We start from the raw sequence: 22,407 nt of genomic DNA, 5'->3' as shown, positions 1-22,407 counted from the left end.
AGCAGCTAGCTCTGCTGGGGGGAGGAGACCCAGGCTGGATGCTTTCACACAGCTGGCAGGGAGCGGCACGGGCAGCGCCTCAGGGGCAGCGCCTGCCTGGCACGCTCAGGGTCGTTCTCTGAGCACGGAGGTCTCAGATGAAGAGCTGCTTTTTCCTGCAGACACACCACAACAAGCAAACACAGGCGCAAAGCCTCAGGCACAGCCAAATCTACTTGCTCTGTCTTTTCTTAGCTCTCCAGGGCCCGAACCTGCTCTCACTCCCACAACAAGAATCTGACAGAGCTGGCCTTTTGTTCTTCACAGGAAACTGTCACAGAATACTGAACTTAGAAATTAAGTATTTATTTTTAATAGGAGTAAACAGACGCAAACACGTGGAAAAGTCCAGGCTATGAATGGAAATTATTTCGCACCCAGTAACCCCCACACCAGAACTTCCTGCCCGCAGCACCGAAGCACATTTTCTCCCTATTACAAACATACTGCCATTTACACTGCCTCTGGCCACGTTTAGATTCAAACTCACTCCTATTTTGCACGTACTTTGCATTTCATTTCTGTAACTATGAACCATCCACATTCCCAATAAACATGACAGCACCTGTTCAGCCCCTTGTTCCCCCTGCACTCCCCAGCTAGCCCCAGCCTGCAAAGGGTCGCAGAACAAACACGTGCTCCATCCTCCAGTGCACTGGAAGTTGCTTTTCAGCTGACATTTCCCTGAAGCAAATCCCAATGCAGGCGTTTCAGGCTTTGGGATCTTTTCAAAAACCTTTCAGGAGCCGGGGCCTTGCCCGAGGGCACTGAGTGCCGAGAGCCCTGGGCACCACCAGGACCTGCGTCAGATCATTGGCAGGGCACAGCCTGAGGGCCCCAGCTCACAGCATCCTTGCAAGCAGAGCTGCTGCATTCACTCAGTCCTACTGCCCTGCACAAACGTGTTACTGGGATGTTGGGAATAACTGGAAAGTTTACAGCACTTCATTTCTACTGGCTTGGTAGGAAAAGAACTTTTATGCTAACTTGCCTTAGTTCCTGCACAGTCCAGAGTTTGCAATAAAACAAGGAGAAAGGAATCATATCCATTCATCCTGCTCTGTTTACAAGAGGAGGGAGAAAACCCTCCTTCTCAGCCTGGCCCAGGACAGCTTTTGTCCCTTTGCCCCCTCCCTGTGCCCAGTGCAACAAGAGCTGTCCTTGCCTCAGCCAGCACAGATGGAAGGGGCTCCCATTCTGCAATGCGTGACAAGACATCATCTGAGGACGGCAGGGCGTAGCAATAGCTGGAAACAATGAAAACAGCCCACTTGCTAATAATGATTCCACATGCAAGCTATGAGAAATGAAATAGGTTTGGGACACTGTAGATTAATATTTGTTGTCTGAATACACCTTGTGCATTATAAATCTTTTGTACTTTTATTTCAAGGGTCACTTTTTTGTTTTAAAAAATTCACATCTACCAACTAATGTTGAGTATAGTACTTCAGCAAAGAGACTTCCAAGCACTGCAACACATTCAGCTAAAAAAGCATCCTGATGTATCTGAGTGTACTTTCGGCAGAATGAAACTAAATGTAAGATGCAACATCCTACATGCTGGATGCTGACGATCGTTAATACTAAAGTAAACAAACAAAAACATTTCTAGGCTTTTGAGATCATTTTTTTTTTAAATCGATAAAAAATATATAGCTGATATAATTCCAAAGCATTTAATAAATCTGCAAACATTCAATATATTTTAATAGCTTTAGCTAAAGAAAATTCATGAGTGAAAAGTCTGATGCTGGGGAAAAAAAAGTTTCTAACGGGGAAGACGGCAGCAATGCTTCATCAAATGTAGAAACATCTATCCAAAATGAAATCATAATGAATGAGAAAACATATTATACATAAACATCTGAAAGATAAAAGCATGATCCATAAAGCATACGCCATCAATAGCCATAAACCCAACTAATAATTGCACCACATCCATCACATTCAGAGAAAGGTAAAATACAGACTCTGAGGCAGAGGACAATATGTTCCTGCTCACAAGTTAAAATGGCTCCATGCCTGCAGCACATACTGCGGGCCAATGTTGCTCTCTTTTGGTGAACAGGCAGTACTGACACCAATTTCTCTGCGCAGCAATTCCAGCACTCAAAAAATATTTTTTCAACACTATTCCCAAAATTGATCTTATGAATAGCACTTAGCCTTTGATTTTAAATACTTTGAAAGGGTTTTTTTTTTGTTTGTTTGTTTTAAAAATCACTGTCACAACCAATAGTTGGGTGAAAACACAAAACAAAATACATCGCTTTTGGGTCTGTTCCCTCATCAGGCACATCCTGTACGTATATATATTACAACATTCTTCAAAGTAATCAATATCATATTTAAATGCAAAAAAATCTCAATCAAACAAACAAAGATATATACATATGCTGAGAGGGGTACATAATTTTAGAAAAAAGATTCCAAAAAACTGCATTTTTTTTCCCACTGGAAAATGGCAGTTGTACTTTACTAATCTGGAGGTCAACGCAGGAAAAACAAAGACCAGCAAATAGTAAAGCATCTGCTGTACATTTCAGTGTAAACACAGCTATTTAAGCGTAGCAACAGAATAAACAGGACATCACCGAATAGCATATCCTGCATCTTATCCTCACTGGGCCTTCCTATGCTCCCAAAGCACCTGGATTAAATTCTGCTTCACCAGGGATATCAGTATATCCTTGTTTTCCTCAACTGCTGTCCTATTTTGTCTCCTTTCTGTTAGGCTGTTTGCATGTGCATCTGTTGTGCTATAAAATGTTTAATAATGATCCCTGTCCTTTCCACCTGGGCTGCACAGAGCTGCAGCAATAATGTTTATAACCAACTCCATGTGGTAGGTGAGTGGGGCCAAATAACCTTTGGGCTATTTCTCATTTGGGGCAAGTAATCTAAATTAAAGACATTAATCCTCAGGGTACACATGGGCTTAAAAGTACTAAAGGAGAGCAAATGCTTCTCTCCGTTTATGTTTGTGAGAAAGTCTAATCAACAATGGACAATTTCCTGCAAACAAGCACCTAAAATAAAGCTTTCAGACCAACATGCAAAGCTAGATGAGATATTTCTCATCGATGTAGGAGAATATTTGCACTTCTCTTGGACGTCCCTGACAGTTTCAAAATTCTCAGCGACTTTAAATCCTTTCTCTTTCAATAGAGATGTGACGGTATGCTTTCAGCTCTGACTTTAGGAACCACTGCTTGAAAGCTTTGTCCTCCTTCTTCTGAGAACAACAAATAAGGAAGAATATATGTTGCATAAGCACACAAACAGTAGCTCCCGATTGTCTTTCAGGCAGCCATCTACCTTGCATGATACAGATGTACCTGTCTAATGTGCAAAACAAAGGAAAATCCATCAGGAAATTAGAGAATCAGGTGAGAGCTTCTGAACGTCTTCCATAAACGATTGTGGTGGAACTCATGAAGCTAACTTGCTGCATCCCCCCACAGAAACAAGTAAATCACAGAGAATCACCATGACCATACAGTTGGATTAGTGCTCCTACCATACCTGTAGAACCAGAAGGTGTTTTATTTATGCAATTATCCTAATGAGTGAAATTTTAAACTAATAATTATATATAAATAGAGAAGAGAGAGTAATGGGATCATACTTACAATTCTACCCAAGTCCTGAATGGTGAGAACAAAAACTAAAAAACTTACAACCAGCATCACACCTCACCAGCAGAGATTCAGTTGTTGAAATAACAGTGCTATATGCGTCTTTGCAACCTAAGTAATAAGTAGATAAAATAGCATATTTCAGGGAAAAAATATAAGATTAATTTTAATAATAGAAACTGACTGCACAATAGAAAGCAAGAGCACCAGAGTACAAAATTTGGGATGGGAGGAATTATCACACCACAAAAAAAAAAAAAAAAAAAAAAAAAAAAAAAAAAAGATCTAACTCCTGCGTATATAAAATATTACATGCATTCAGTAAAAATAATAAATGAATTACTGACAATTCCAGTTTGAATTAGGTATCAAAGAAAGACATCTAACATGAAGCTTAAGAATGAGCCCAAACCAATTATCTCCACAGCACTGCACTGTAGGACCACCCTGCCTGTCGCAGCTCCCCCTCTCTCTGCTGTCTCAGTCCTCCTCTGCAGCAGCTGTCTGTCCGCAAGGACGCAGCTGTAGAACATCTTGGATGGCAAAACAGAGAGGGGAAACACTTGACTCAGCCCTAGTGTCAGCTCACTGCTTCAGACAGAGGACATCGGGGCAAAAACCAAGGAGATGCATAGGAACAGGTCAGAGCAAGGATGAACCTTGAGGGCCACAGCTGAGAGTTTGCTACGCAGCTTCACTGTGCTCACACTGGATACTCCTGCAATCTCCCGTCGGGTCATAACTGTTTCTCTTGAATGCTGCCTGCCAGCAGCTGGACTGGGCTTGTGCAATCACTGAGAGTCGGGCAGAACACAGGTGCTACTCTAAACAATTCCTGCTGTTTGCAGATCAAACATTTGTGGCTTTCTGCTACCCTCAGATATAGACTTATCATCTGCAAAATCAACCGCAAACCAAGAAAGCTCATTCCAAAGCTGCACTGTGTATAAGAGCTGAATCTTTCAAACACTTGCCACAGTTTTAGGACTCCTCGTAGAAAAGGGAACAGTCTCAGTGATGCCCGCTCATCCTGCCCCAGATTTGTAAGATGACTTGTTCCACAGCACTCCATCACTGTTGTACCCCTCTGGAAACCAGCCCTCAAAAACTGCAAGGCTGTTTTCAACTTTCTGCAACACCAGTTGTCCCGTGATCCCCTGGGTGAGCACACACACCATGTTGTGCAGCAGCCCCAGACCTGCACGAGGTTCCAGGAGATTTGGGGAAGCAGTGCAGCAGGAGAGGCAGGGAAGGGCACGGCAGGCTGTGTGCAAGCCGAGCTCTGTGCAGCCCACCAGGCCTGCCAGGAACACTGTGGGCACAGCTACTGACCTGAACTACACCTGAACTGAAGCTATTTGCAGTTGAGTCCAAACATGAACTGAAGGCAGAAACTCCCTGCTTCCAGTCCCTTGATACAGCTGATGGATCACAGAGCAACTTCTTCCCACTAAGGCTTTATTAGAGGTCACATCCATTACTTAACCTTTTAATTTAGAGCCTACCCTATAAATGCAAGGTTAAATACCAAATCCTAATAATCCACAGTAAGGGTGGGAAGGGGAATCCTGAAATCCCAAGCTTTAAAAAAAAAAAAAAAATTAAGGATATAAATAAATAGTCAGTCATTGTTTTCTCAATTATTTTAACTTTGATCTTTAAAATCTCTACATTTATGTATTTCCTATTGCAAAGGAAATAAAATAATATTTATAGTTGATAAGCATCCGAGTTTAGTAGTTAATTAAGCCCTTTTGAGATTCGTTTTCCTCTTTCAATTCCAACTGAGAAAAAGTTAAAGCTTTTAATAGCAAAATGGAGTGACATTATATAATTCTTTTACTTGAAGTTCTTAATTGCAATTATCGGTTTAAACTAGAGAACTCCTTTGGGGGGAGTTTGGGTTTTTCTTCCTTAACTACCCCAGTAATTAGAATATTTGGCTATTCTGTACATCTGACAATCCACCTCTTTCTCTTCTAAATAACTGCAGGTTTCCCAGATCCCAGAGTTACATGAATTACGTATGCAAGCTAATCCTATTCATACAAACATTTCCCACACCAGCAACGTTTCAGACTCTTCAGTAACACCAATATTTTATGTTGTATTATTAAGAGATACTCAAAATGGGACTTTCACGTAATATCACACAATTCAAAATACATACGAAAGCAAACATATAAAAATAAACTCAAGGATGCCATCTGTGAGCTGGATTTGTTGTACATGACAGTTAGAGACTTGATCCTGAAAAGCATTTTCTACCGAGTGCAGAAAGGAAGCCCCACATCAGCAACCACTCAGGCTCAGAAGCCTTACAGCCACACAGAGCCTACAGTTTTTCCAGTAAGCATCACCTTGTGCCCTGCCAGACTAATGCTGATACTCCCACCATCCTCTCCCGCTACTCAAATTGGGGCTCACAGGGCCTCTAGGGGTCCTGTAAAGGGATGTGGGGACAGACCTGCAGTAGGGCTGATGTGCCCCTGTAGAAAGGGACTGCCAGCCCACAGGCCTGCTGGGTGTGCCTGCATCTCATATTTCCTATCAGCAAATGCTTCTCAAAATACAGCCTGACAGTATCTGATTGCACGAATAGCACCTTCTCTTATTCCACTTGCTAAAAGTGCAGGATAGAAAAGTAGATATTTGATGTTAATTTGTAGAAGAGGAAACCACTTTTAGCTTAAAAGCTGTTCCCTAGTTACACAGGGGTAGGGCAGTTTGCACAACTTGATTAAAATTAATGTCCACAGGAATACAGAAAAAATTAAAAATCCCACTAATAATTTTCAGCACAAAAAGGCAGGAGCAATTATTCGCAGACCGCTCTCTCACTCAATTTTGGCAACAAGGAAACGTTCAGCAGTGAAAAATCTCCCTCCTTTCTCCAGCAGTTTTGCAGAAAACTGTTCTAATAATTATAATAATTTAGAAAAATCATCATCAATAGTGCTGAAATAATTTCTTGATTGCTGTGGTGCAAAAACTCAGCCCTTTGTGCTGATTTATGATTATTTGGCTGTGTTTTGAACAAGCATATCCTGCAGGCTGAGCTACACCTCACTTGTCAGAAGGGAGAAGCACTGTAAGCTTGCTCATGCAGTCACAGAACTGCAGCACAAAAGAACCCAGCACCAGGGGTGAGAGGCAGAGACTTCCTGCAGGTGACAAATCTCTCTAGACTGACATCTGAGTGCTTCAGGGCTCGCCAGGCAGTCCCGGTGTTTGCCCCTGGTTCTGCACAGAACCTGGCTGGAGTGCTGCTGTGGTATGTTTCATAAGTTTAATCACTGTAAGGAGAAAATAATGGCTGGAAAAAAATAACAAAAAAAAAAAAAAAAAAAAAAAAAAAAAAAAAGAGAAAAAAAAGAAAAAGTAGCTACATTTCCATTAAGATACCCACAGATTTTTCTGCCTTTAATGGCAGAACTTTTGACTAGACGTCTGTTCAGTGGGTGAGCTGCCGCATCAGCACTGCCTTCCTCACTGAAAACAACGCAGACGTGGGGCAGGCTGGCTCTTAGGGAAGCAGGATAGAACCTCAAAGGCACCAACGCTACATTGCCTGCGGTGCTCCCTGGGTAGTGCTGGAAGTGCTCAGGTAACAGACACATTTGCTCTCTAGAAACTGCAGCAGAGAAACACCACACTCACTACTGAGAGCAGCTGGGAGCAGTAGCACCCGGCCTTTACACCACTGCCCACACCTGCCTCAATTAGGCTTGCTTACAGCCAGCTTCAAAAATCACTAACGTTAGTTTTCCTCAAAAAGCAAAAATGAGCAGGCTGAGCCACAAGCAAAGCAAAATGGAAAAAAACTGTATTAGTGTCAAGAGAACGCGTTTGTGCAAGGACAACAGGACAGAACACCCTGCAGCTGAAAATTCTGCTTGATGCAGAACCCGTTATCGACACCTTCACTATTGTAAATGCTGATTACTGACACTATTGTAAATGCTGGTGACATTACCAAAATCTGCTGAGGAGCTGCGATGCCACAGAATGCTGCATATTAAGCAAGACAGCACACGATCTGCAGTGTCTCTGCGGTATATCTGCTTCATCATATGGCTCAGTCACTTTCAGATTCCCACACACACTTCCCAGAACTAGAAATATTCTCAGCTCTCACTGCCTACAACCGGCACAACCAACCTGTGAAACCATTTCTCTCTGCAGAATAACATAACTTGATAGTAAATTTTATAGAGGTATGGACGCATGAAAGGAGCATTGTGAGAGCCCAATTACAGGGCTATACTGAAGAGTGATGGTTCAACAGCAGATGTACAACAAAAGAAAAGTTGCTTTCGAATGATATATTTTCTTTTAAAAAAAATATAAGGCACAATGGCACAGCACAGGGAAGTACAATTTATTGTTGATTAAATAATTACAGTATGGTGCTATATTTCCTGCTGAGGCTCTGTGAGCTAAACTGCAACCCAAGTGAGACACAAATTCCCAAATAATGAAAATGCTGACACAACAATATGCATATTAGCATTGCTGGATGTTATCATTGTTGATACAAAAGAAGATATACAACTGTCCTCCTAGAATGTTAGAACAGGTTATACTGCAGCCAACTAAAACAAAAGCATACACCAATTTTATCTACTTGACTTGACTGTAATAGCCAGTAAAGCTATCCCCATCGTGTTGTTGCAATCTGTACAGGAGAAGAAAATTACTGTGAAATAGATCCCATCATTCCAAAAGCTTGATTGAGAGCCAAGCTTCTTCCATATGTGGGTGTTTCTAAAGGAAGAGTAACCATCCAATTACTTCAGCTTTCTAATCCTAAATAGGTTTTCTATTACCACTAATAATACATGTATTTGTGTACTTGAAAGAAGATTCCCATGCATATATAACATCCAGGGATATTACAAAGTACATTAATTGAACAGCGTTTGGACAATTCAAACACATTTTGTATAGGAACATTTGTATTCAAATGCAGATTAGAACACATACTGGGATGGTTTGAACACTGATTCACATTAGCTGCTAATTGATATAGCTATTAAACCTTTGCTTCCAGTCCAGATTTGTTAGCATTTGGAAGTTGTAAGATGTACAGTACTTACTGTTTCCTTAACCTGATTGGAGGGGGGGGGGAGGAGTAGGGAGGAAAAACTGCAAATTTTTCCACTTCAGAAAGAACACTGAGTGTTAGTGATGCCTTCCCCTATCACACCAAACAGCCACACTACTCTGAAAGCTGTAATAATGCGAGCAAGAAAGATCCCAGCAGCTTGGAAACACGTAAGTATGAAAATGCTGCACTGTACACTGCTTTCCCCCCGAAATTCTCTTGCTATCCATGTTTCCATTATTCAGCAATTGTGACCAGCACTGTCAAATGCAGTGGCATATCAGTGGAGCAAAGCATTCCTTTCCTCCGTATGCCAAAAGGCTGAAGGAAGAAAGAGAGCTGTTTCTGGTTTATGTCACACATTTCAAAACAAAACCAAGGGATGCGGTGACAGGCAAGGAACACATCCTCCAAAATAACTGCAGACAAAACTCAAGGCGTACACAAAGCCTGTGCTCGGTGTGCAATACAGTGAACTCTAGTGCACCCTGAGCAGAACCCAACCACACAGCCGCAGGAATTCATGCTGAGCATTCTGACAGATCTTCCCACAAGTTAAGTAAATTAATGATTGGAAGAGGCTGTCAGGCCTCGCTCACCAACACTTGTAGAAATTATTTTAAGTGTCAGAAGTACTTATTTTTTACTATGCCAATAAGCTTTCTCTGTTGCCTCTGGTGGCATAATGTACTGAACACCGAAGCAACAGACAATGATGTGACTAAACTTAAACTGCCCTGTAGCTTATTTTCTAGTACTATGTCATCTCTATGCAGGTGCTTTATTCATTCTCTGAATTAGAATAAAATAAATCAGATGGCTGGAGTCCTATACGATTGTGTAAAAGAAGGGATTACCTCTATTAGCAGTACAAACCCTGCAAGCACAGGTTGTAATTCCCAATTATCCTGCTTAGTAGAATGCCAGAAATCATCTAATGGGCCTGAAAGGGAAAGGGTAGCTGCAGCTGCTGCAGCTCTTTCCCACCTGACATACATTTGAGACTGTTGGCCATTTACCCATAGTGTTTCTAACTAAAAATGTCACACTGCGCATCACCTACTAATTCAGGTACCAGAGATAGTACAAATCTCTGCACAGTCCACCCTGCTTCTCATTAGCAATGCTTAGTTGCTTAATATACTGCATTTGCAAAGGCATGTTGGTTATTTTACCAAACATGGGCTTGTACCAACAAAGCCTGAAGTCATGCGTGGCACACAGCAAGTCCCAGGCACAGTGAGCAATGTCAGAGCCACAAGGAAGTGACCTCGGTGAAAGCTGGGAACATTCAGCACTCAGCAGAGCTGAGTGCACAAAGCTGGCTGCAGGTGCAGGTGCATCCTCCTGGAAACATACAGCATTTTCACCTCTACCCAGTCTCACACCAGATGCATCATTCAATGGATTGCTGAGTCCACATGGGTATCCTCAGAGCTCATTGCAAAGCAAATTACTCCCATGGCAAATCCTTATGCATTGACAAGTGGGCAATGTCTGATGTCTGAGCCAGATCAAGAGATGCTCTACACAGAACTTACAACAGTATACTGTGACATTTTTTCCTTTATCTTCTTATGGAAATCTCCTATTGAGAAAATAGGGCCCTCTACTCTCTTCTGAAAAACTTTTTAAAAAGTGGAACGTGGTGAATTATGACAGGAACAATCAAGTATATACGCAGTCAGATGACACAATTCCATTCAGTAAAAATTCACAGATATAACATTTAATGAAGCAGTCTTTTGTTCTGCTGCAACAGAGCCAATCATTTCCACAAGAATGGGCGCAAGAAAAGCATTTAATGCAAAACCTGCTCCGGAATAATGAATTTTCCTACCAGATATCCTGACTCCTCTTAGCCCTTCTGGGCATCACTGTACTTCATGACCGCTACCCTCAGCTTTCAAAGCCAGTCCTCTGCAGCAAGCGAGCTGCACATCCCGTCACCCTGCTGCAGCAAGCTGCGTAACAGCGCTTGGCAGAACTGCTTTCCAGCAGCCACGAGCAGTTGTTTGATCACAGTGCAGCAGCCACGGCGGGCACGGGTCACTTCCCTGCACTCTGCTGCCCTCCGCGCCGAGGCTGATAACTCCTGACAGCGATAGGCGCAGAGGTGACCGACCGCTGTGCAGTTGATATGGAATATAAAGCGGGTTCTGGAGCTCGGTGTCAACCACCATTTCAGCCAGAGGCAGGCTCCATTTTGCTCTATGTCACTAAGAACAGACAGACCCATTCACAGGGCATTTAAAGGCCATAAAAATCAGTTTTAAATGCATAATTTTGTGGTAATATCACCTATTGTGAAAGAAGGGGAGTGTTAAGTGCAGCGATAAGAGTTCTCCTTGCTACGGGAAGGCTGCCTTTTGTTTTAAGAGAAGAAATAAGGACACACACACACACACACAAAAAGCCACTAAGACTGTCTGTCTTGCTCCCCCACAAGTAGAATCTGCTCTTGTTCCATATACATAAATGGTAAAATTACTGCTGGTTTCCTTGAGAGTCCTAAGTGCTACAGCTATTTACATACCAACAAAGAGCTTCTGCATTAACAAAACATTTGAACAACATAGGAAATTGCACAGAGGTGGCTGACAGAGAACAAAGAACATAGAGGCAGAATAATAACTAATGCATGGGAATTTCACCACACGCAGAAAAACATTACGAACGTTTTTAGCAAATGCCAGAGTGAAAGATTTTCCAGCAGCTATACGATTTAACAGCAAATGATCTCCTGAAAATGGGAATAAATACAACAGCTCCAAGTTAACCGTTTTAACACTGCATGCAAAGCTAACTTGCAAACAGTCACATTTGCAAATGCCTAAATTAGATGTTATATAAATGTCAATGTAATCCAAACTTTCCGCTTGAAGATTCAAGGAAAGGGCAAAAACTGTAAATAGATGTGTGTGTGTTAAATAATGAACGTGAGCAGCTAGCCCAGCAACGAAATCATTCAGATGTAGTTTTAACAGCTGATGTGAATTCGTTAAATTTCCTGGATAGAGAATCAGAAATTAGGTGGCTGGCATCCACATAGAGGACAAAATATTCCAGGCAGAACATCAGCCCAAGGCCAACGTCTAGCAAGTGAGTATTGCTATGAATACTGTTTCCTTGAAAGTTACTTTGCCAAACCAATCCTTTCAAAGGTGTATTTTCTTTGCTGCTCTGATTTTGTATTTAGAATCCCAACCTTGTTACCAAGAACTAAAGAAGCAAATTTATATGCACTTTCTTTTACCAGAAAACGAAACTCCTGGGCCCGCAGTGCAGAACAGACAGGTACCAGCCCTGCAGCAGCAGCTTCCAGCCATGCCCTCCGGTCAGCCCCCGGGCGCCCTGCTCGCAGCACACACCGACGCAACTCCCACCAAGTGCCCAAGGTGCTTTTCTCCAGTAAAGGCTGACGGAGATGCCAGGAGGCTGCACTCTCACAGGTTAAGAACTGCTTCACAGCACAAATACGGAGCGAAAACTTTGTGAGATTTCGTAAGTGGTCCTTCTGAGCCCGACCGTGCTCGCTGAGAAGCGACTCGAGCACGTGAGCAGCCGGAGCACGGCGCAGCCATTGCACTCCGCAGGTGCCCCGCGCTGAAGAAACCGTGAGAGATTTGCACCCAAAACACGGCAGCTGCTGCCTCCTTCCAAACATCCATGCACGGGCTTGCCCTGACTGCGCCATCACTACCATGAGGTGATTTGGGTTTTGGACACCCAGCTAGCAGTACAGGCTTTTTTTTTTTTTTTTTTTTTTTTTTTTACTGTGATCACACCTTGCATTTTGCAACGGCAGGCTGAAGTTATCGCAGCACCGCCTCTGGGCGGGGAAGCACCCTGACCTCCATGCCGGTCCCCCCCGTCCCGACAGCCACCCCTTACCTGCTGCTGCTGCTGCTGCCGCCCTCTGCCGGCGGCCCCGGGCCGGTGAGGTGAGCCCCGCTTCGTGCCGCGGCCACACGCGGGCGGCAGCGCGGCGCCTCCCAGGCCAGCGGCTGCCTCGTGCCGCCTCGTGCAGCGCCGCGGGACCCGGCGCCCGCCCCGCGCGGCGGCTCGGGATGGGCAGCGCGAGGCCGGCAGGGTGCCGTTGCGCGTGCTGCCAGCCGGCCCCGAGGAAAACGAATGGGAAATACAAGTGTCCTCTAAGCGTCAGTGTTTTTGAATAAGTATCAGCGGGTTTATAAAGATTAGGTCATTAATGGAATTTAGCAACGTCGCTGCCCGGTGTTCCCCAAAGGCCTGGCCGGAACCCAGCCCGCAGCTCAGCCGGGGCGGTGAGCCAGAAACTCTGCTCCTGCGTAACGCTACAGCCCCGCGCGTGCCGGAGGGATTTTTTTTCAGTTGCTCAGGTCGTAGTGCAGCTAGAAAACGAGCCCAGGGTCAGGACTGAGCACGGGAGGAACGCAGCAATGCTTTCTCCCTTCGCACTATCTGGATCAGACTGCAGGTGCAGCCAGCCTGCTCTGCTTTGTGGGCCATGCACACTCAGAAGCTGGCAAGAAAATCTGAGATTACGCTTATTTTATGTATTGATCACCACATTGTTAGGAACGCAGCACCACATTAGGAAAGGTTAGCAGAAATAAGTAACATCAGACATGCACCAACCATCTGGTCCACTTTTGTTCATACTAAGTGTGTTATTTGTTTCCAGGTCTGCCCATAGGAGTTCTCTTTCCATTGCCAGAGTACTCCGTACAGATTGACCTGTCCCAGCACTGCCCTCTGAGAATACTGATCAAAAGAAGTTTAAAACAGAAGAATAAAATAAAATAAAAAAAATTAAAAAAGAGTTGTGTGAGCCTGCTGTGGCAGGGTTCAGTCTGAGTTTGGCAAGCTAGACTGGAAGCTGGTTTTCCCACTATGACCCACAGCAGAATACAGTGGAAGAGAGATGTACAGCTTTTATTGTGTGTTACAGATAACCACAGTACGCTTTATCAGTAGTCACTGTATGGATCTAAAGAGATATACAATTATTGTGAATATGCTATATTACTAAACTAGTATTACCATGAAAATGAAAAATCTTTACCAGACCAGAAGACTACTTATATCTGGCTTATCTCAGAGGTTTGTTAATTGTTTACAAATATTTTTGCTGTGTTGTAGCCTGCAATTCTAGAACTGAGGGACAACAACACAGGCTTCAAAAGTCTTACCAAAATTCCCAACTTGATATACATGCTATAGCTAAGGCTTAAAACATTAAGTTCCAGACAAGTTCAAGTCTCAAATCTCTTAAGTCTCTTAAATATCTCTTAAATCTCTGGATAGTCAAAGTGCTCTAATATACTTGCTCCTGAGGACAACTTCCCCCCAAAATTATTTTTTAGTGTATACTTATGAGGGCTGCACCAAATGTAATGCCTCCTTTTTTATGATGTTGGCCGCGATATCAGAGTTGAGTGGTGGTGGGATGCAGTAGAGGCTGAACCTTCCCAGTAGGTATCCTGTTACATTTTTTTGCTATCTGACAGAATTGCATCTGACATGGAAGTGCAGATGAAGCAAAGGTGCATCATTGAATTGGTTCCCAGTGATATTCATCAACACTTGGTCAGCATTTATGGACGCCAAACAGTGGATGTGAGAACAGCAAGGCAGTGAGTGGTGTGTTTCAGCAGTGGTGACAGCAACATGAAAGACAAGCCACGTTCTGGACAGTCATGCAGACTTCTGTGAGTGCGACATGCAGGCTCGTGTTTATCACCAGTGAAAATGAATACCTAATGGTGGTGACGACATTGAAAAACAAGCTTTAGTAGCTGAAAATTTGCTCTACCAGTAGCATTATTATGCTCTTTGTCTTTGTTGCTGTTTCCACGGAAATAAACAGGAGGCATTACTTTCAGAGCAACCTACATAAAATTCACTGGTAATTTACAAACACATTTGCAGTTTTTATTATTGGAAAGTAAGCACATCTTTGGTAAATATCTACTACTTTGTCCTTTACTTAGTTTAAAAACTTAATTCATTTTAAAATCTAGGTTAATTCATTTTAAATAACTATTTATATAATGAATAAGGCTTATATGGCACAGTGCTGAATGAGATGAATGGGTCTACATAGCAAACCTGAATGATGTTTTCAGGTTACATGCCCTGTTAATTCTACATCCATGCTCTGGCTCAGTTTCTTTTAGTGCTCTTCAGCCAGGCACGGGAAGCTGAATCTGAATGAGAGCTTTCTAATGAATTATATTTCAACATTTAAAGGTGCCACAAGTCTAGAAAATACTGTCTAGTTAAATGACACATTCTGCAGTATGTACTGAATTGTATGTTAAAAGCTACAGCAAACCAATTAGTGTAAGATTGAAATAATATATTATAGCTGCAGTATTTCCTAAAAATGTCTGTTTCACCACTCGTGCAGTAAAACAGAAAAAATACTCACTATGCATGCTTGTACAAGTTGTAGGTGACTGCTTGCTCCCAAAGGCACAGGCCACAGTTAATGTGAATGAAAGCCTGACAACAAATATTGGCTTCTGTATTATTACAAAAATCCAATTAGAAAGTGAATGCCTGAACTGGTATTTTTACTGTTTGCATACAGAATTTCTTCACTTTTTCTAAAAGATACCATGACATGTCCTTTAAGAAGCGCAACAGCTTTAAGCAGAGCCTGTAATTTCAGAGGAGAAATGTTTGGCTTACAGAGTTTTGGGGATTATTTTAAACATATCCAAGAAATGGTAAGGTTATTTTTAATAATAATTACAGTCTTATTTGTTCTACTACAGTTTTTTTATTCATCTGTCTCTTTAAAGGCTCTTGTCTTACATTTGAGACAATAAATAGCATACTTTACAATAAATAATATTCAACTCAAAAGTATTGTATGTAGAAAATAATGTAACGCTGTAATAGGATCTTCAAGATCAGCTCCATCTTATATATTCTGCAGCAAAAATAACATTTCTAGTAGGAAGGAATTACTTATAAACCTAGCAAGATCTACACATTCATGTGTGTAAACAACTTAACAAGGTTTATTATGCTTCCAGAAAAGCTTTGCTTTTACAGTAAGTTTTAAGCTAAATGTTATCATAATATGGTATATTATATATAACAGTGTTGTATTTAGCTCCATCACAAATTTAATTTGAAAATAAAAATGGAGTGCCATTATTTACAATGAAAAGTAACTTTTCCTTCACAAGTGACTGTATCTGCGTGTGAACAAAATGTTGGGGTGAGGCATTCCAGATGAACTGCAGCTGAGGTTGGACGAGGATGATTTCATGATGAACTGTGGTGGTCCTGGCAATAAACACCTGGAAACGATATGAAAAATATAGCAGAATTTATAGGTAAGACCAAGATTCAAGATTGAAGCAGCTAGTTGTTCATGTGCTTACTTTATAATGGTTAAATACAAGAAAATATGTATGATAAGCACTATTTATAACACATAAGGAATACTAGGCAATGAATAACTCATTAAACAGATTCTAAGGTCAGGGACAGTTTAGCAAAATTTCAGGATGGTGTATGATAATCAAACATCTTGCCGGTTCTCAATGTTTAAAGCAAGAAGGTAAATTAAAAGAGTAATCCTGTGCAACAGTGCCATCCAAATTTAACATTTCACTCATTGTCTTTGCTATTGTAGAACTACTTGTTCAATTTAAACTGGGTAAAAACTGCAGTTTATGTTAACTAGATTATTAAAATTTAAGTTGCTAAAAAATGTTTATTAGGAAAAAAAAAAACAATTTCTCAGCTTTGATTTCCTGCTGTCCTTCCCTAAAAATTGCCATGCTAGCATCACAATTCTTGTAAAGCAAGAAACAGTGATGCAACAACACTGTGAGTCACATGATTTATATTTCTATATTCATACAGCTATATTGTTCGTATTTTATATAATGCTATAAAAGTGATTTATCATTTCTAATACTCATTCTTAAATCTGTTTTTATTTTATCATTTACTAATAGTTGCAGAAATTATTACATGAGCACAGTAACTGTAGACGTAACATCCATACAAAATCAGAGCATTGTAATGAGTTATGGCAGTGTTAGGATGGATGAACACAACACAATATATAAATTATTGCTTAAAAAAATCATTGCATCATTCTACTGAGTCATATTGATTAATGATGAATAAGTTAAAGGATTGATCTTACGGATCACGTTATTATCAAAATATTATTATTCTTTTATTTTCATCAATTTACAGGGGGGAAAAAAACGTCTGATTTGTTCTGGGCTGGTGATGTGTTTCATAGCTCACTACCTCACCAGACTGAGTTCTGTGTTTTCTTGTTGATACAGAGAACAGCCCTAGTGCCTGTCAGAGAATTTGTCATAATGCCACTTCGCAAGCTGTAAGGATCTAGTAATAGATGGTATTTTTCACATTTCTTAAATATTCTAACGTCAGTGAATTTATCAAAATGTGAAAGGTCTGGCACTTTATACAGTTTATTTCTTGGCTATTACCTGAAGAGGTTTTGGTATAACTTTTGAGTACTCTCATTGTTTTCTCTACGCTTAATTTTGTGTGGGAAAAAAAGGCATTAATTCCCATTTGCACTATTACTCCTATTCATTCTCTGTATCACATAGAGTGGATGTAGAGTTAGGAGCTGGGATTGAGAACAAATCTAAAAAATGGAAAGAAGAACCCCTGCTGTTTTCATTACATCCTTTTTCCCTTCCTATGTACAAATAGATTTTACCAAATAAAGGAGTATCTGCTAACTTTGAAAGCTTTAGTCATCAACACAAAACAAAAAGCAATGTTCTGGTCAGAAAAAAAAAAAAAAAGACAAAGGGAGTTCTTCAAGTTCGCCATTATAGAGTCTTGAAACAATGTCTTTCTCGTACATTTATTAAATTACCTCTGATCTCTTGCACCTGCAAAATTTAACTATTAGGCAAAAAAATTATTAGTGGTAGTGCAGCTTCTTATGTAATTTAAGGACAGAAACTTAGATGAAACAATACTGTATTTCTCCCATTTCTAGAAATAGTAGTTCATTGCCTTACATGATGTGGGGCACAATAGGTAAGAGCATTTGTTTCCAAATGTATCTTTCATTTCACAAATTCAGAATGTCATAGTTAACTACCATATTGCTTTACCAGGTCCTAGATTCCTCTAGCTTGCAAAAGTTTTGAATAAACTTCCATTCAGTGTCAAAATAAACACAGAAACCAGAGATGAAAAAAGTTTTGTTGGGTCATCCATTCCACCTCTTTCCAAATGCAAGATTGTTAGCTGCAGTACATTAGAGTAATCTGATCAGTTTGAATAGTTTGTGGTTGGTTACAATGAAAAATTTTCTGCAGTATTAACAGTAAAAGCAATAAAAACTTCAAGCCTGAAGATTTTCTACTCTGAACTAAACCAAATTACTTTACCGGATTCCTGCTGCAGCTCAGTAATGTTGATATTGAATAGGATTCATTTTGTGGCTAAGGTACTTCGACTTTTGCTGTGACCAAACAAATGCAGTTTTCAGCTGGTTTTGAATTGTTAGATCACCTTTAGATTTATACAACAATAACAAATGAATTTAGTATATCAAATAACTGGCCTTAGGTATACCAAGTACACAATTAAGTCATAAATTTAACAGATAATTTATCAAAGCTTTTGCTATTCACATGATATTTAACTCACTCTTCTCTAATATAGCGTCTGTGACATGTTTCATATAAACAAAGTTTTTGTATTTTATATACATAATAATTCAAATTGCCATTATGGATAGAATTTGGAGCCTAAGTAATTTGAAACTTATGTTTAATTTTCCATCTAAGGTTGTTAAATTACAGAGCATTGACTCCCACATTGGGAGGATTTTCAGTGATCCCCGTGCTGACAATATGATCCTTATTGTATCCAGTTGAAAAACTAAACCAGCCAATGGAGAATCGGGTAAGTGCCAAAGAGGTTTTTTTTTACTATATGATGCTGTTTTGCAAGGTTTGAAAACATATTTATGTTCTGTGAGATGAAATAATAAAACTTGAAATCTGTAGGGTTTGGAAATCAACTTTGCAAAACTGTGCAATACAGTAAATCAGATGGCACTTACCTGACCCTTGGCTGGAGCTGAGGCCCTATAGCATCCCACTGCGAATGTCAAGCCAGAAGTATCATACATGTTAGGATACCTCTAGGAATGCAAATCTGGAATCAATGACTTTGAGGGATCTGAGAAGGGGAAGAAAGGAAATTTTCAGTTCACTTTGCAAAAAGCCTTTGCTGCAGCTACTTGAGCAGTTGGCAATCAAGATTTTAATAAGTGTAGTTTCACACAAAATCTAAATACCTGATTTTTTGGGAAGCACTTCATGACAGGACTAGAGAGCTCAAAATGGTCTTCATTTTCTATCAGGGGAACTGGGTTTTGTTTTTTATTTTTGCCTTTCTTTTTGTTTTTTTGTTTGTTTGGTTGGTTGGTTTCCTTTTTTTTTTTTTTTTTTTCTTTTAATATTTAGTGAACTAGGTTTAAAGGGAAGTGTGGCAGTAGTGGCTTATATTAATTCTGTCCCAGTATTACCTTTGATCATTGTATTTTAGGAAGAGAACACTAAAGTGCATACCTTGTATCATCCCAGCTAGGACTAATTCCAGTCAGGGATCCTCTTGAGTCTGATGAATATTTGTACACCACTAGCAGGCAGTGCTTACAAAGCTGCACTATTCGTTGGCAACACTGTAGTTGCTCAGGAGTCACCACCTCTGTGCTTTTACTAAATATGGTTTCCCAAGAGTTCCTGTTATGGAAACAGATAAGACTTCATGTTTTCTGCAATCTGTGAGCTTTATTCCTTTATATCAGATTTAACAATAGAGGAACAGGAGAAAATGCATTAACATGCCTGTTTACAGAAAGATTCTATAATATTTAACAAATAATTCAGATGCTGGGAGTCCAAATACCATATTAAAAAGTTTTTTTTCATATGTTAAATATCCCAAATCTATTTTTCATTTAATATGTTCCTTAAGCATTTATAGGGCTATTACTTAGGTTTAGCATGTAAAGATTTGCTGTCACGTAATTGTAGATGGTGTCTTGTAACAGGAATAAGAAAAATCACTATTTTTAACAGGCCACCAGCTGAATGCAGATCTGATGTGATATTAATAAAAGCAATATGTTATTTATAAATCTCTCCACAGCACAATAATAACTTAAGTTCATAATACCAAGAAATCAATATTAAAAGAACATAAAGGAGATTAGCACACATTCTGCTTTCCTGTCCCAATAAGAAGAAAGATTTTAAGTTTAGTCATTGAAATACTGCTTATTATCCCATCTGGCCATATGGAGGTGATCTCCCACTATTAAGTACAGCTTACAAGGTGCATGTACAGAAGCTTTCTTTTTTAAATGCAGACCATCATGCTTTTGTTTGTTTTCTTAAAAAGCCATTTCCGTTTCAAAAACAATAACAAAAAAATGAAAAAATAAGTGATAAAGCATATCTGATATGTTTATTACAGAAGTTGATATTAGTTTTAGTATATACACTAACACTTGTGTTTGTGCCTATGTTATGCTTCATGCGAAAGCCTGATCAGATTACAGAACATTATCTATGTTCTAAAGGCAATGTGGTCGCTGTGAAGGCCACTTTTTCATCAAAACATTTCCCAGTACCACAGATGGCATTGTAAGCTTGATGCTTTTTACTTGGTTATTAAAGAAGCACTTCAGAGAGTGAGGAAAATTTGCTGCATCTATTTTTTGGGATCGACATGGCATTTGGGATGATTTACCTTTTCCCACTGAGATCAGTAGTAGACTTTACATCCCTGAGGTAAGATGTTTGTTCTTAAAACAATGGATTTTAGTACACATCAAAGAACCAGCATGCCTTCTTCAGCCTAATGAGATATATATTTTTTTAATTGCAATGTATTAGCATGCAATTATGAATATTAATGAGTAAAACAAACCACGTATACCTGATTTTTCAGCCTGGATTCCCAGTCTAAATAGTATGTGCAAGCTGAAACCGTTCAGTCCTACAGATTTTCCATCGCATAGGTAATATTCAACTGACAAAAGTATTTGTCTCATTAATTCTTATCCATATAATGAGTTAAGAAACATGTTTTCTAAGGCAAAGGTGTTTATTTAATAAGCAGAATAATTATACTCCTTGAAGAATTGCTTTCCTTAATGTATTTTTCTCAATATTGTTCCCTGACCATGAAATTTTCCCATTTACTATTGCATGAAAATTAATCTACTGTCTTTATTATTTCTTCCACCATGTGACATCTGGTGGAAAGGAGCAAAAATGAAGTTCTAAGTATTACATTCGTTCACCGGATTCACAGTGTTACACGTAATTATTTTCTAATTCAACCCATAAATCTCCAAAATCTCCTGCTAGAAACTATCCTGATAAATTCCTTAAGTTCTGGGCTTTGAGGTCTGTGATTACTTTCCCACAGTTATGAAAGACTTTATCAGTGAAGAAGAATATATGGCCTGCTATAATTATGGTTGATTACGAGTGTGATGATATACAATAAAAAAGATTGATGTTTGGAAATATATGTGTGAATTTTAATGAGATTTCATATAAGTGTTACTGATCAATCTCCTCCATAAGCTACACAGATTCAGTTCATACTCCGTTATACTGCAGTCACAATGACTGGAGTACTGTTACCCAATGAACCTTAATTTATTATGCTGTAACTTAAGTTTCCATACATGAGTAAGAAATCACTGAGCTCTTAATAGATCTAGAGAATATTATGCTTGGTTGTGCAATACTTTCAATTATTTCACATAGTTTTTAAAGCCATCTCAGGTCAACTGTAACTTCCGGTTAGTTGTAATTGTTTACTATGTAGTAATACAAATGAAGCCTTATGAAATCATCTATATCCATGTAATTCCACTAGGATTTCTTTGGGTTTTTTTGTTCATTCTTCTTGCTATAAAAAAAAAAAAAAAAAAAAAAAGCTAATGGCTATTATCTTTGTTATTCTCCTAAGATGTACATATTAATTGATAATAAAAGTGCCATACTTCTTGATATATTTTCACATACTCATACTGTTTATTGATTAGCACAGTAATACCTCCCTCCACACATTTGTCCCCAAATTCTACACATGCCCTTCATTTATTCTAAACTGTTCTTTAAAATGGCACAGTTAACCCTAAGGATGACAGATGAGAAGCTGGTCTCTGTTGCATAGTTGTCTTGAGGTCTGTGTTGAGCATTACATGGCAAGAGTGATTTATTGCAACTGAATAAACAACATACTGACTAGATACAAACATCCTTTCAACTTGCTTGCTTCTACTAATTTTGTAGCAGGTATGTTACATGTAGAATGATCTCAACACATAGTGGTTATTCATATATATATATACTTCTACAGTATTTTTAGAAATTTTTACATAACAACTCCTTTTACAAGGAATTGGATGTTTGTCAAAGAGCATAGCTCCACTCACAAGTCAGCTGGGACTTGATCTGCATCAATGAAAGTATTGCTAGATGGGAAATCCTGCTCTTCACTGAACCCAAAGACTGTTTCCCCGAGCCAAGTGAACAGAATTCTTTATTGGTTTTGAACAAAATATATTATTTTTAA

The 22,407-nt window shown here is 39.7% G+C and overlaps 1 protein-coding gene across 10 annotated transcripts in view; it reads right to left on the bottom strand.

The window, feature by feature from the left end:
• Positions 1-13,685: 13,685 nt before the first annotated feature.
• The window catches only part of TTLL7 (tubulin tyrosine ligase like 7), a 75,196-nt gene continuing 66,474 nt past the window's right edge, over positions 13,686-22,407 (bottom strand). For 6 of the 10 annotated variants that reach the window (XM_042873213.1, XM_042873215.1, XM_042873214.1 and 3 more), the window contains 2 exons: positions 19,377-19,550; positions 13,686-16,085 (listed from right to left, as the gene is read on the bottom strand). In XM_042873213.1, coding sequence (XP_042729147.1) covers positions 15,965-16,085; positions 19,377-19,550 — 295 coding nt within the window. In that variant the 3' untranslated portion in view covers positions 13,686-15,964. Of the gene's footprint in view, positions 16,086-18,865; positions 18,985-19,376; positions 19,551-20,562; positions 20,671-20,751; positions 20,845-22,407 lie in introns of those variants that run through there. The other 4 variants (XR_006179307.1, XR_006179308.1, XR_006179309.1 and 1 more) reach the window with 4 other exon arrangements.

This window comes from Lagopus leucura, unplaced genomic scaffold (genome assembly GCF_019238085.1).
Source record: "Lagopus leucura isolate 7727_CA_CO unplaced genomic scaffold, USGS_WTPT01 Super-Scaffold_100009, whole genome shotgun sequence".
Classification (NCBI taxonomy): Eukaryota; Metazoa; Chordata; class Aves; order Galliformes; family Phasianidae; genus Lagopus; species Lagopus leucura.
The sequence above is the reverse complement of the archived record's forward strand: the minus strand, read 5'-3'. Positions and strand labels throughout refer to the sequence as shown.